This window comes from Cricetulus griseus, chromosome 4, assembly GCF_003668045.3.
Source record: "Cricetulus griseus strain 17A/GY chromosome 4, alternate assembly CriGri-PICRH-1.0, whole genome shotgun sequence".
Lineage (NCBI taxonomy): Eukaryota > Metazoa > Chordata > Mammalia > Rodentia > Cricetidae > Cricetulus > Cricetulus griseus.
Window position 1 is genome coordinate 178,814,236 of NC_048597.1, and position 14,271 is coordinate 178,828,506.

At 46.6% G+C, this 14,271-nt stretch overlaps 1 protein-coding gene across 5 annotated transcripts in view; it reads right to left on the minus strand.

The window, feature by feature from the left end:
• Window positions 1-389: 389 nt before the first annotated feature.
• Tln2 (talin 2) overlaps window positions 390-14,271 on the minus strand; it is a 420,162-nt gene continuing 406,280 nt past the window's right edge. For all 5 annotated transcript variants that reach the window (XM_027411263.2, XM_027411262.2, XM_027411259.2 and 2 more), the window contains 5 exons: window positions 11,508-11,633; window positions 9,349-9,411; window positions 9,074-9,256; window positions 6,453-6,578; window positions 390-4,576 (listed from right to left, as the gene is read on the minus strand). In XM_027411263.2, the coding sequence (XP_027267064.1) occupies window positions 4,448-4,576; window positions 6,453-6,578; window positions 9,074-9,256; window positions 9,349-9,411; window positions 11,508-11,633 (627 nt within the window). In that variant the 3' untranslated portion in view covers window positions 390-4,447. The remainder of the gene's footprint in view (window positions 4,577-6,452; window positions 6,579-9,073; window positions 9,257-9,348; window positions 9,412-11,507; window positions 11,634-14,271) is intronic.

The window sequence follows — 14,271 nt, forward strand, 5'->3', positions numbered from 1 at the left end:
TTTTTGGCCCCAGCTGTCACAAATGAACCTAATCTTCCTGTGGTGGGTCTCTAGGTCAAGTGTCTCATCTGCTCCTTCCGGGATTTAGGTGTTCAGTCTTCCAGTGATATACCCAGTCAGAAGGCTAAGCTACCTGTTCAGGAAGCCTGCTTGTTTCAAAGTGAAGACGCCTTCCTATTCAGTCCATCTTCTGGTGTCAGAAAAGTTGAACAGAACTGGGTGGCACCCTGTGGCTTTCTGGTTGACTACTGGTCCAATCCACCCCCACACACCCTTAGTCACTATGGAGATGGTTAGCTCAGAGCAGAATTTCTTCCCCATGACGAAGGTACTCTCTTCTCTTTTTTTCCATTTCCCTCCCATTGCCATGAAACCTTCACACAAGTTCATTCCTTTAAAAGTTTATTTCTGATGAATAAAAAAAATAATTTATGTGATTAGATAAATTAATTTATGTGATTAGACATTATGACAAGGGCAGAGCTTCCATTTCTTGTCTTCTGGTGGACATGCTGTTGTTTCCTGATAGGCAGGGAGCTGGCTTCCAGGGATACCAGATAAAACCTAGCTTGCTTCACAGTAAAGCATCAGCTTTCCATGGTATTTACAGACTAACAGAAGGTTTGTCTTCATGCTCAGGGCAATGGAGCACTGGTGTCGGGGATTTGCAGATGATGCCTTTCCAAGCAGAGGTTGCTGGCCCTACGGGAGGGACTCGGTGGAGAGGTGAGACCTGAGCCACCAAGACCTTAGGCTTTCAGGACTCTAGAAACTATTGCCTCTCAGCCCAAAAGCGAACTTTTCCTCTCAATTTCTTGCATTTGCTAAATCTCTTATAAGTATGTCCTCTTGGGTCACAGAGTGCTCATTTCCTCTAGGAGTCTGAGCAGAGCACACAATCTGTACTGGGATTTTAAGCCTTAAATCCAGAAGCGCTGCTGTAGCCCAGAACTGCAGAGTTCAGGGTGATTTTGGGGACCACTTGCTAAGAGAGGAAAGAAGGGGAGCAGAGAACATGGCTTACTGCCTCCACCCTGGTTCCTTCATGAGGTTTTGGTTCTGGAGTCACTTAGGAGGGGGGAATAAATACATTCCTTTAGGTGGTGGTATATTTTGTTATACTTTGCCTTGCACTTACTAGGCATTCTAACACGAAGCTACATCCACTAGCCCTTGATTTTCTGAGACAGGATCCTGCTACCCAGCCTAGGCTGGCCTTAAACTTGTGGTCCTCCTGCCTCCATCTCCCAAGTCCTAGGATCGTAAGTGTATGCCACCACACCTGGCTATACTGTTTTCAACAAATCAAGGGATGGTTTCAGTTGCCCACACTCTCACCAGTTGGTAGAGTACACAGAAGACAAGCAGATGAGTCTAACGAGGAGTTTAGGGGGTTTTCTGGATTAGCAGTATACGCCAGCAGATCTGCCAGTGGCTTAGCCCTGAAAGCCTGTGCACAGATGGAAGCCTGAGCAGCTGCCTCTGAAAACCACAATGACAACTGGCAGACTGGCTAGGTCTTAAGATCTGTTTATGATGACTTTCAAGGTCATCCCCAACTGGCCAGTGGAAGAGCTATCTAGGGCTTTCTGACCAAACATGGCTTTTGCATCCTGATCCAAAGTCTTCTGAAAACCAGAAGCAAGCTAGATGCAATTCCCCAGCCACCAGGCACATCCCTCTTTTGAGCATCAAAAAATGGAAATTCTGGACAGAAAGATCAGTCTAAGGATTCAACACCCAATATCATCTTCCCTCCCAGTATAAAAGTAGGAGAGAACTCATTTGCATACCTAGCCCCGCCCCACTTGAAGAGGAATACATTTCATGCTTTAGGCCTTGGGTCACTTTGCCTTTAAACTATTCCAAAATGCAATTCACTGCATCTGCATTCTTTCTCCCTTAGAGCCAGATGTCCCCTCAGTGCCTTGGGGATACCAGCTTCATTTATTAAGTAACGCCAATAATCTAGCATTTTGTCCATTTTATGAAATGAGGAGAGACCCAGACAGCCACGAGGGCATTCACATATGTGGATACAGCATGGGCAAGCAAGGGACAAGTGAGGCATAGGACCATGGCAGGTGATGCCTGGGAACCACTCCCTGCATAGTTCCTAGCAGCACACTGCTCCAGACAGGAGGGCAGAGCCCCCTGTTCTGAAACTCTCCTCACGGCTGGATAGGACAGCCCTTCGTTTCTCATTTGTTAAGAGATTTTTCTCTGCTATTCACTTCTGTGAAGGCTTTTAACAATTCTGGGGCAAGGACAGAGAACTCACAGTCTGTCCCTGCCCTGTCCCTGGAACGTCCAATGTGACCGGTGGAAGGAAGGGTGAGGATCAGCTGTCTGGAGTGTACCCTAAGGATAGAGAGTGAGCTGGCTGCAGGAGGGCCTCCTGTCCTACTACGCTGAGGTCACTGTCACATCTTGACCATGAACTTTTGGGTCTGACTTAATAGTTTTGGAAAGCACCCAGCAGAGGCATGAAGAAAAACAAACACTCCAAGACAGTGAGCAAGACCATCTGTTTTCCTACGAGCACCCAGGGCTCCCGAGCACCCTTCCTCTGTTGGATTTGATGCCTGCACACCCGAATTCCCTCCAGATGCAGCCTCCATTTGCTTTCCATTCACTCCACACTTTGTATATCCTTCTACCTGTCTGAAAAGAATTTCCATGTGAGGCACTTATAGGTCTCTGTACATCTGGAAAGCTGTCAGAATTCAATTATATTTTAAAACTGCGGCACAGAAGACTCACAGGCAAGGTTGAAGGTCAACTCTTCTTTTCTTTTGGACTAGAGTACCAGTATTTCCTCTTTGGTAGAAATCTGGTACTGGTACCACAATGTGGTACTGGCATCATATCATTAAGGGAGGGGAAAGCCTGCCTTCAGCAGCCACGAGTCTTGAAAACCATATGCTTCTATTCCCATTTTCTTCCTCGCTTGGAGACAGGGTCTCTTGTAGCCAAGGCTTGCCTCTAACTTAATACACAGTTAAGGATAATTGCGAACTTCTGATTTTCCTGCCTTCATCTCCCCCGTGCCGGGACTACTGACATGCAGCGCCATACTAAGCTTATGTAATGCTAGTAATGGAACCCAGTGCTTTGTGCAAGCCAGCCAGGCAAGCACTACCGGCTGAGCTACAGCCCCTGCATGCCCCTACTAACTCATAATTTCCCTTCATGAAGTCACTGAAATCTGCTGGTGCTTGGTATTAGGCCCTTGGCCATAGGCTAGTCATCCTTTATCCATCTTAGATAGAGGCTCAGATCAAATGTAAACTCAGGGATCTAGAATGTTCTTTCCAGAAGAGGGCCCTGGAAAGGGAAGGCAAGAGGGGAAGAAATCTGAAGCGTGGAAGCACCCAAATGATGTACTGTGAAAACACCCACGTGACAATGAGCAGTCCTCTCACACAGGTCCATGTTGACTAGAGGGTACATTCGATTTGGGGATTATTAAGATACAGGGTGGGAAATACCCTCCTGGGATAGAAGACTGGTGAAAGTTCTAAACAGCTTTCCATCTTAAACTTGGACCCTCCTAAGAGCACAGAAGTTGATAATGGGGCTTGAAGATGGGGGGGGGGGCCCTCATGCCCGCCTAAGTTCCACCTGACTCTCCTTCCAGGGCACTGAGACCCATCAGGGGCACAGTTTGTGTGTGTTCATTTGCGTGAACTGAAACAGCCTTGCAGAGTAAGGAGCCCAGGATTTTATTCTGGCCCCTGCCCACCTAACCCTGACCACTTTCCACAACTCTGCCCTTTGGATTGCGGAGAGAAAAAAAAATAAAATAACTTCATTTTTCTGGGCCACAAGAATACAAGATGGGTGTAGATTGTACAAGGAGCTTACACACTGAGGCAAGAAAAGCGTGCAAACGGGACTGGGGTCCTTCACCCCTGTGGGCGAATCAGTGCTCCAAACTGACAAGGACCTCTGTGACTGCAGGCCCCAGAGTCCACCTGGGAGTGTTTTCTGGCTTTACTAACAGCGTCCAACTCCAGCTTCCGTCCTCTCTAGAGAGAGAATATCCGTGTCCACGATACTGATGATTCCTGTGAGCCGTTGTTGTTGTTTTTATTTTTTGCCTAGTGTGATGTCACAGAAGCCTTGGAGCAGTCTTGGAGGACCAAGACTAAGGTGTGTCTGAGAACGACATAATACTGACTTCTCTCTTTTTGGTAACAGTCCATGAAATGTGCGCCCCTCTCTCCTGAGACGAGGCACGAGGGAACTGGAGGAGCTGTGGGTAGGACACTGTACCGTGTGAGATCATGATCATGCAGCCAATGGTAACAGGACTGAGAGGTGACAAAGACTCCAGGTGGAGGGCCAGCAGTTTCCAGGAAGTGCCTGGCTCTTGGGAACACTGCTCTGTCCAGTTCTTGGGGGGGGGGCACCACCTCCTGGGGCTCACCATCGTGGGCGGGTATTAGCCCTCATCTTCCCTCAGCTCGGTGGGTAGGAATTTATACTGCTGCTGGCGGATCTGGGCCAGCTTCTTCCTGGCTTCCTCCAGCTCTCGTTCTTTCTTTAGCATTTCTTCCTGGGCTGCAATGATCTGGAAGGAAACAACAGGAGGATGGATCTGAAGCTTTGGTGGAGGCCTCTATCTTTCACAGACCCTCCAATGATGGATGCAAAGGAATATTCTTTGGAAAAAAGCCATTTATTTATTTGTGTGTGTTGAGGGTATGTGTGTGTGCCAAAGCACACATGTAGAGGTCAGAGGACAATGTGCAGAAGTCATTTCTCTATGTCCATCATGTGAGTCCTGGGGATTGAACTCAGGTCTCCAGACCTGGCAGCAAGTGTCTTTACCATACAAGCATCTCTACTTGCTGAGCCACAATACTGGCCAGGAACAGCATTCTTAGCTCTGAGAACCAGTCTACACCACAACTTGGTTTTGAGATCAATGACCCAGCTGATCAGAGAAAACAAGCTGACTTCTGGGTAGGGACTGAGCAGCAAATATCTCCTGCATCCACACCAGGCCTGGTGTCTGTCCTTGACTTAGATTGTCCCATGGCGTTTGTGTGAAAGTCCTGTGTGTACAATGAGGGTCTGAGGCTCAGAGGGGTGGGCCACTGCAGTGACTCAGGTGGTAGAGAAGGATGAGCTTAGGTGTGCAGGGAGCTAGTTTTTTAACATGGGATTTGGGGAGCAAACTCAGGTCTTCATGCATACAAGGCAAACACTTTACCCACTGAGCCATCTCCTTAGCTCCCTTGTGTATATTTTAGATAATTCCCAGGTGATTTATAAGACTGAATGTAGTATGAACACCATGCACGTAGTTGCTAAACTGTATTGTTTAAAGAATGCCTAGAAAAACAGCCTGTCTGTGTTCTGCATAACTGCATTTTTCCTGAATATTTTCAAGCCACTGCTGGTTGAATCCAAGGATGGGAAAGTTGTGGACAGACACAGAGGACAGAATGCATGCAGTACATGCCTCCAAGGTCAAAATCTGAGGAGTACTAGTTAGCTAGGACAGTGGGGCTAGGGTAAGTTTGTGTTCAAGAAAGCTAAATAAGTTCCCTTTAGTGGACCCTTCCAGAATGTTCACTATGCCAAGTTCATTGACCACGGTGGTGGGGGAGGGGTACTAGGCACAGTAGCATTTCCCAGATTTAACTGATCAGGGACCCTTTCATGTGAAACCTCTAAAGGAACAAGTCACTAAAAAACACTTTCTGGAAACAACAACATGGTGCACAGATAAAACCTGGTGTATTTCAGGAGAGTCCAGGCAGGCTTGGAGAATGCCTGATGCTGCTAAGAACAACAGCCCCATGTAACAGATATATCTTAACACATCCAAAAACTGCAGGCCTGGCTTCCTGGCATTTCCTCTTTACTTCCACACATGAGAGCATGGTCCTGCCTAAGGTAACCCTGAGTCTTCTCATAGCAGTTTTGAGAGAAAGCAGGGTCCATTCTGTCTGTGGAGGGACTGCCAGGAAGGCAGTCCCAAAGACATCCTGCTGTACTCTAGGCTAGTCTGTTCCTTTCTTTCTCTATAACAGAATACCTGAGTTTTAGCTAAGTGCATGACCACCTAGAAAAGACCTCCACATTTCCCATCCTCCTGTGTGACTATATGCTGACCAACAGTATGGGAGAAGAAGTGAGATTTGTAAATTCCAGAGCTTGCTCTTCTCTCTCCTACTGATGGATGGGACACTGAAGTTGGTAATGAAGCCATTTTGGACCCAGTTGCCAGGGGCAACATCTAGGGAGGTAGGATAAGGTGCAGTCTGGGTCTCAAACCTTGCAGAAACATCACACTTTTCCTGAATGGCTTCTACCCAGTTATATTAAGAAGAGATGCCCTTGCCTTCTGTTTAAGGCACTGTTTTGTTGGGTATCTGTTATAATATAACCCTCGACTTGGCAGCTACATCTTATGGTGTGTGTGTTTAGCCACTCACCTGAGCAATGCCTCCCACAAACTTTGTTTTTACGACGACATCATCATCGTCAGCTTTGCCGAATGCTGCCTTCTGGGCTGCACGGACAAGATTGTCTGAGGCTCTTTTCACAGCATTTCCTGCTGCCTAGAGAGGGAATAAGACACACAGGACATCATTGGCAGCAGCACATGGGCCTGGCAAGAATAGACATGAAGTTCATGAGATCAAATTATAACAAAGAATCTTTCTGGAGCCAGCAAGTACCTGTCATCTATCTACACATCAACTCCTCCAGCACTGACACCCACCTAACTACAGATCTTTCAGAGATGAACTGAGATATAGTTCTTGGCTACCCAAAAGAACACTTTTTTTTTTAATGCTTGTGTGTGTTTATGTGGGGAGCATGTGTGTGGCTATGGAAGCCAGAGAACAACCTCAGGAATGTTACCTACTTCCTCTGACACAGGGTCTCTCAGTGGTCTGAAGCTTACCAATTAGGTTAGACTGGCTCATTGGTGAGTCCTGGGGATGCTTTTGTTTCTGCCTTTCCAGCATTGTAATTACAAACATACGTCACCACGCTCTGCTTTCTTATGTGGGCTCTGGGGATCAAGCTCAGGGCCTCATACTTAACAAAGTGAATGCTTTATTGACTGAGCTATTTCTCTGGCCTGAGCACATGCTTTTGATGGGGAATGATGATCACACAACAAGTGGCATATGCTTGTAATAGAAGTACACTCAGGGGCTGATCCCAGTCTAGAAAACCACTTTCCCCCGTGGCCCTAACTTCACATGTGTTTGAAGTCTTGGTCCAGATGCCATAATTTCCTGCACACCATGGCACTGCCCACATTCCTTTATCAATATCCTCAGGCATTCTGTGATGACTTTGTTACTGCCCTTACCATCCTTGGGACAACTCTATTCTGGGCAGCAACAACTTGAGGGCAGTGGCAATTATTAATAATTAATCTCTTCGCACTCTCGGAACCTGCTACGGAGGCAGAATCGGAATTGGGATTCACTGAAGGGTCCCTGAGGGAATGGAGGACTGTGAATGTACAAGTCAGGGAGCATCCACTCTTGTGTGGGGGTTGAGTCTTGTAAGCAATGGGACTTTCTGGATTCACTTTAAGTCACAGCTAGACTTTATGCTTTATGAACAGGATGAAGAGACTGCTGGAGACAGATCTAGGAAACAGAAGTCTATCCTTTTAGTACAGACTCCTGCCCATTCTAGTTCACTCTTTTGTGTATGTGTGTGTACACAGGCTGAACTCATGCTAGGCAAGCACTCTGCAGGACAGCCATGTCCCTAACCCTGGACCCCAGGTCTCTAACTTAAGTGGTTTCCTCAGAGCACCTCCCATATGTAGCAGTCTCACATTCAAGAGAAAATAAGGATTTGAAAAATCATAGGAGACTTTTGGGTCTGTAAGAAGCCATCTGGACTCTCTGCTCTTTGTGATTTTATTCATGGTGTATATATCAGATACTTTAAGCAATACAAACGATCTATATAATACCACTTATCACAGTAAAATTCTAGAAAGCCGGAAACAAATACAATGTCTGAAGCATGGGGGAAACTGGCATAATCAGCTGATGCAAAACCATGCAATCACTAAATAATGAGACCCATGAAGGACGGAGTCTCCGCCTCAAGGAAAAATGTGCATGATGACATGTATGCAACAAGGAAGCAGATGCGTCTTGCTATGGCCATGACCAGACACAATCATCTCATGTAGATGACAAGAGGAACAGAAAACAAACATTTGGTGCATGGGGGCACTGAGGCAATGCAATTTTTTTCTCATTCAGATCTTCCCTTCATTGTGTTTAAAACACTTTTTATTTGAAATTCCATATATGTATGTAGTAGTCTGAAGACACTTGTGGGAGTCAGTTCTCACCTCCCGCCATGTAGATTCTGGGGATGGAACTTGGGTCATCAGGCTTGGCAGCAAGCACCTTGACTCACTGAGCCATCTATAAAGACCCTCAATTTTATAATTAAAACAATGAGAACATTGTATATGTATGTTGAAGAACCTAATTGTTTTAAACATACTCTCTAAGCTCTGGGAAGGAAACCTTAGCAACTTCCTTAAATCCCCTCTGGGCTTTCTCTGCCTGCTTGAGGAAACACTACCCGAGGGCCTCCTCTTAATCAGGTGCCATGATGAAGATGGGGTACCTGAGATGCTCACAGCTGTGACACAGAAAAATAAAGGCAGAGGTGCCATGGGATAGGAACCATAGAGTGGCCAGGCCAGGGGCTCTCTCAGGACACAGGAGGGAGTCATTGGAAGAGTTTTCCAAAAGAGGTGACTCTAAGTTCAGTCACAGAAGATGAGCAGTTTGCTGGATTGGGCTGGCGAGAAGCCAGACCATTCCAGGTGAGTGACGGCCCACAGGCACCAGCCCAGAAGGCCCCGGTGCTATGTGGATGTGGTGGGCAGTGGTTGTGGGATGCACGGATGCAGATGGCAGAGGATGAGACTGGAGAGAGACAGAGCTGGATGATGGAAAGCCTTGGTGGGTCATGCCAAGGAAGTGAGACGGTCCCCTTTGGCGACACTTACCCGCTCCAACAGGAGTATTTTCCCACCAGCATCAGTGACCATTACCTGTAGCCGCTTCATGGCCTCTGAATCCTGGTCGGCCTTCACCTTGCAGGCCACCAGCAGCTGAGCGGTCGAAGCCGCAACCTGCTTAGCAGATGAGATGAGCTTTTCCTCGCTGGCATGTCCCTGAACAGAGGCATTGGCTGCCTCACAGAGACTGCTGGTTGCTGCCGCCACCATCCGGGCCTGAGAACAGTCAACAGAGAAGTGACCCAGGGCCCAAACCTCCCATGGGGGAATCCACAAAGCAAATAAAAAGGAAGGAGAAGGCGACTCACTGCAGAGATCAGTCCCTGCGACCACTGTCCATCGTCAGCAGCATTGGCAGGGATGGAGCCCACCTGTTGAATAGGGGAGGGAAGTCTGCCATGAGCAAAATGACCTGCAGTCACCACAAAACCTCCCATGCCCTGCAACTGGACATACAGCACTGTCTGGTCACCTTCACCAATAGCACCGACCTCGGGATGGCCCAATCATTCCTCTCATGGGACCCCAGCCACATATCCATTGGGTTAGCATCTGTTGGCCAGTATGTGTTGATCATGGTTGCCACGTGAGCTCAAAGATGTTCTGTAGTACATAAGGCTAAGATTTCTTTATTCAGATAAACACTAGCCCAAAGGCAAGCCAGAGCGAGCCCACAGATCGCAAGCTAGCCTGGCCAGAGAGAAGGGGCTTTCCACATTCGCTCTGCTCTTTTTGAACCTCCTTCAACGTCATCTCAGACTTCCCCTCATCCCGCCCTCACGGGCGTGTTCCGGCACACCTGGGGCGGGACTAGAGTCTCCCTACAAGTATGGACTAGCCTCATATACACAAAGGACAGTGCTCCAAATGGCTCCCCATTGGCTGCTGGACAGCACATTTCAAGGAAATGATGGTTTGGGACTATCTTTGACACTGACTTGCTCTGTTACCTTCCCTGTGTTAACAAACACTAAGGCCTCCTCCTTCAAGGATCAAGGGCAATTTAAATCTCTCCTGCTCACACCCTGAGAGCCACGGTTTGAGATTCTGGGAGAGACTATGTTAAAAGGGTGATATATCTCCCTCTACACAAACGAGGGCAGACCCTTGTCTTAAGGAACAAGAGGCTAGAGGGAAGAATCCTATCTCTGTTTCTGCTTAGAAATCACAGCAAATGAGAGGCCTGCCATCCAGACCTACAAGTTATTGCTGCCAGAGATGAGAGATGAGTACTTCAGTTTGAAAACAAAATCGGATCCATCAGCAACTACAGATCCCTCCTGAGTATCAGGCAAAACCCTAAGACCCTCATATAATTCTATAGCTCCTCCAAGATCAGCTGAACATCCTTTCACAACTTTTTAAATGGCTGAACAAACATAGTGCCATGGAGGACAGGAAACCTACTGCATCCAAGATAGCTTCTCTGCACACAGCAAGCTGCTTCATACTCTCAGTCTATCTTTTACTATGGCTGAAGGAAGCTGAATACATCTGTGTCTCTAGAGGTTGTCCAATCAACAAGAACTTGATGAAAATGCATGGCAAGATGAGTGAAAGGCAGGACCAGTTCACATCCCTGGGTAGGAAGATGCATACCCAATGATCTTGAGTGACATACCACGTGCTGGTTTAGAAAGATGAGCAAGCATGTACTTTAGACTAAGATGCAAACAACTTGCTAGTAGAAGACAAACAGCCACTGGTCAGGCAGAGCTCTTTGTCTATACTCTAAGACTCGACCCAGCTCTTGGCATACAAACAACAAAAGCCTCATAACATGCACACAAGTGACTGAATCATTCTCAGATCTACAACCCAACAGGTTTCTGGAATGCCTCTGTATTTGGGAGACTCTCAGCAAGACCCGGTCTGGATAGGACAGCCCCATGTATGGGAACAATATGAGACATGATGTATTTAAATGTTGAAACACAGTGATGCTGTTATGCCAGTGCAGGTAGGCTGGATTAATGGCAATGACACGGACTGAGGGGATCTCAGATTCAAGTCTAGACTGGCCTTGTGGGCCACAGGCTCAGCAAGGCACTAACTGCTAAGTTGACCAGTATTCACTCGATGGTGCTAAAACCAGGTGGAGGCATCTGGAGTTGGGAAGTGGGATTACAGAGCTCCTGACTATGGCACTTACCAGGCTGTTCACCAGGAAATGCTGACAGTTTAGACAGCCTAATGTACAGTGGGACTATAAGTGTCTCTTTCAGGCCCCGATCATTGCCTGGAGTGGGATGTTTTCCCTAACAAGAAGCAGATGAGAGGCCTAGGAGCCAAAGCATTCACTCAGCTGGTGGAATTTAAGCACAGTTTTCAGTGGAGGGAAAAAGATGGGTAACCCAGCAAAAGGATCCCAACATGAATTTCCTTTCTCAAGCCAAACATTCTCCCCTATTGCTCAGTGACTCTCCCTCCATGATGCTCTATGGCTTGCCCAGCCAGGTTTACTCACCTTGCCTTGGGCCACCAGCTCTCTCTGGGCTGCTGAGGCTGATTTGACCAGGGCACTTGTGGCAGCAGCAATGGATTTAGCGGCTTCTAAGATCTGTTCTTCAAAATCCAGGGTCTCATCTGCTTGCTATAACGAAAAGAAAACCAAGTCACATGCAATATACAGCCACAAGGGGCTCTTTCTGCCAAACTACTTACTGCTTGATCACCTGGCTCTTCGGGTGCCTATTGCTTTTTGTTGACAAGCCACACCCAAGGTAGGGAGGCCTCTCCATCTGCTGCCTCCCCTCCCCTTCCACTAGAAAGTGAAAGCTGTTAGTGGTGACATTCTATACACGTTCTAAATCAGAAAAGTCTGAGATGAACTCCTTTTCCAGACAGTCTTTAAAATTCATTGTGAGACACTCAGAAGGTTCCAGAAATATCAATAACCCAGCTCAAAGTAATCAATTATCAAAGTCAAAAGAATGAGGGGTGACATATTTGGCCAGAACCTCAAGCTCAAAAAGGGTTTTGGAAATAAGGGAAGACGGTTTTTAGTGCTAAAAAGTACAATTTTGCTTGAGTAAAAACAAAGTCAGGATTGACATTTCTGCGGCTGAGTTACAGGGCCACCACATCATACTTGAGAGTCAAAGAGAAAACAAGTTTGTTTCAGGGTGGTGCTCGCTCAAGCAGGGCTCCACTTCAGGAAGAGCCCTGGACACACTGTGCAGATTTCAGGGACCAGGGGCAGATCTTAATTCACCACTGCCACATCTTCTGATGTCAAAACCACCCAGGAAGCTGGGAAGGTATTTTGGGAGAAATCAGGCAGATATAAAGATGGTTGTCTCTGGCTGGGTAGGGTGGAGTACACCGTTTGGGGTCGCAGAACGGAGGACCTGTGAAGTCTATTGGGTTAGCATTCTGTATGACTCTAGGTCAGTTTGGTTTGACTGTCCTTGGTTCATAAACTGTTGAAGATGTGGCTGATACCTCTAGGCATTAGGAGACAAAGGTCAGACGCAGCAATGCTTCTCTTTGTACGTATACTGAAATCACAGTCAAATTTATCCTACAGCAATCTTGTGTACACAGTTCAGTGGCATGAAGTGTATTCACAATGTGGAGTAACAGCAAGACATTTCTGAGGACCTACTGTCTGGCCAACAATTTACGGAAATGAACTTTATATTTTTATGGTGAGAAAAATCTAGGTTTCAATGAGGTGACTGGGCACTGAGAGCTACATACCAGCCATGGGATACTCAGTGGTGTAAGAGAAATCAGACAGTGTGGCTTCAAGGTGGAACATGACAGGCCTAAGGCCATGTGGTAGCATGAAGAATCTGAAGCAGAATCTAAACCTACATCTCTCTGAATTCAGAATTGTGCATGGCGGCCACATTATGTGACCCCTGGGGGCACCACAGAAACATGACTTTGTCCTAGATATTTACACTCAGACTGAAAATGGGCTCTTTGATGCTTTAGACAGGATAGATACTGCTATTCCCTCTTCCCCCACCTTTCTCTGTGTGCATACGTGTGTTTGTGTGTCAGGCAGAAAGCCACCTTGGGAGTCATTGGCCTGGGACTTGTCAGTTTGGCTAGGCTGGCCAGAAAGTGCCAAGAACCTTTTCTCCTTTTCTCTACTTTCTCAATGCTGGGTTACAAGTATGTGCCACTGTGCCTGGCTTGTGTGTGTGTGTGTGTGTGTGTGTGTGTGTGTGTGTGTGTGTGTGATCTGGGGATTGAATTCTGGTCTGCATGCTTGCACAGCAAGTATTTTACTGACTGAGCCATCTCTTTGATCTCTAACTCCCTACTCTTGATATCTATGTTTTTAGCCTTGAAAATTATTAATTATGATTATTTTTGCAACTCATACAATCAAAGTAAAAGCTGAATGCATCCTTCACTGGATGTGAAGGATGAGAGCAGCATGCTTTCAGTTTCCAGAGAGAACTGGTGCACATGTCTCTTATTTCTGAAAGAAGTCTTGCTCAAAGAGTATTCCAGATAGAGAATGACTCAGTTTCATGGGCTCATTCTGGGGTTAGGAGGGTCTAGGACTTGTTTACTGCAATATAAAAATGACTCATTACAAGACACTGGCATAGGCCCCAAATATATAACCTCAGGTTTATATAGAGACACAGAAATACACATGAATATATATGTTACATATATTCATTCAATGACCTGGAGATTTTCTGGAAATTCCTTCTGCAAAAGAAAGTGAAGCATATAACAGATTAAGCCAACTGGGGAATCACTGAAGGGGGCACTTTCCTCATTTTGCTGATGAGGAAATGGAAGCCTGTGGTAGCTCCCCAAACCTCCCAGACTCTTGGCTCAAGTGGCCTCAAAGCCCGAGCTCACATGACAGCAGAAGAGTGACCATCATCGGATTCTGACTTAAGCCTCATGAAAACGGAATTCCCTTGTAACTCAAGGCCAAGCCTTCCCACACAAGAATCTTGGTACTATTGATTGGAAGACCCCTTCCCCTATCCTAGAGGTCTGTATTTTAATTAAATACAACACACACTTAAATATCTAACTTGGAAGTAATTTTGGCACCCAGAGAGTTTTCTACAATGGCAACCATTTAAATTCTTTTTTCCCCTTTACTTTTCTTTCTATCACATCTCTGGATTTGAACACAGACACAACACACGATCTTATCTTCCGGAACTCCAGCTTAGATATGAAGAGCTCCCCCAAGAAAGGTGGATGCTCGGATGCTCTGGCCTGGGCGGAGTCCCTTAGTGAGCCCT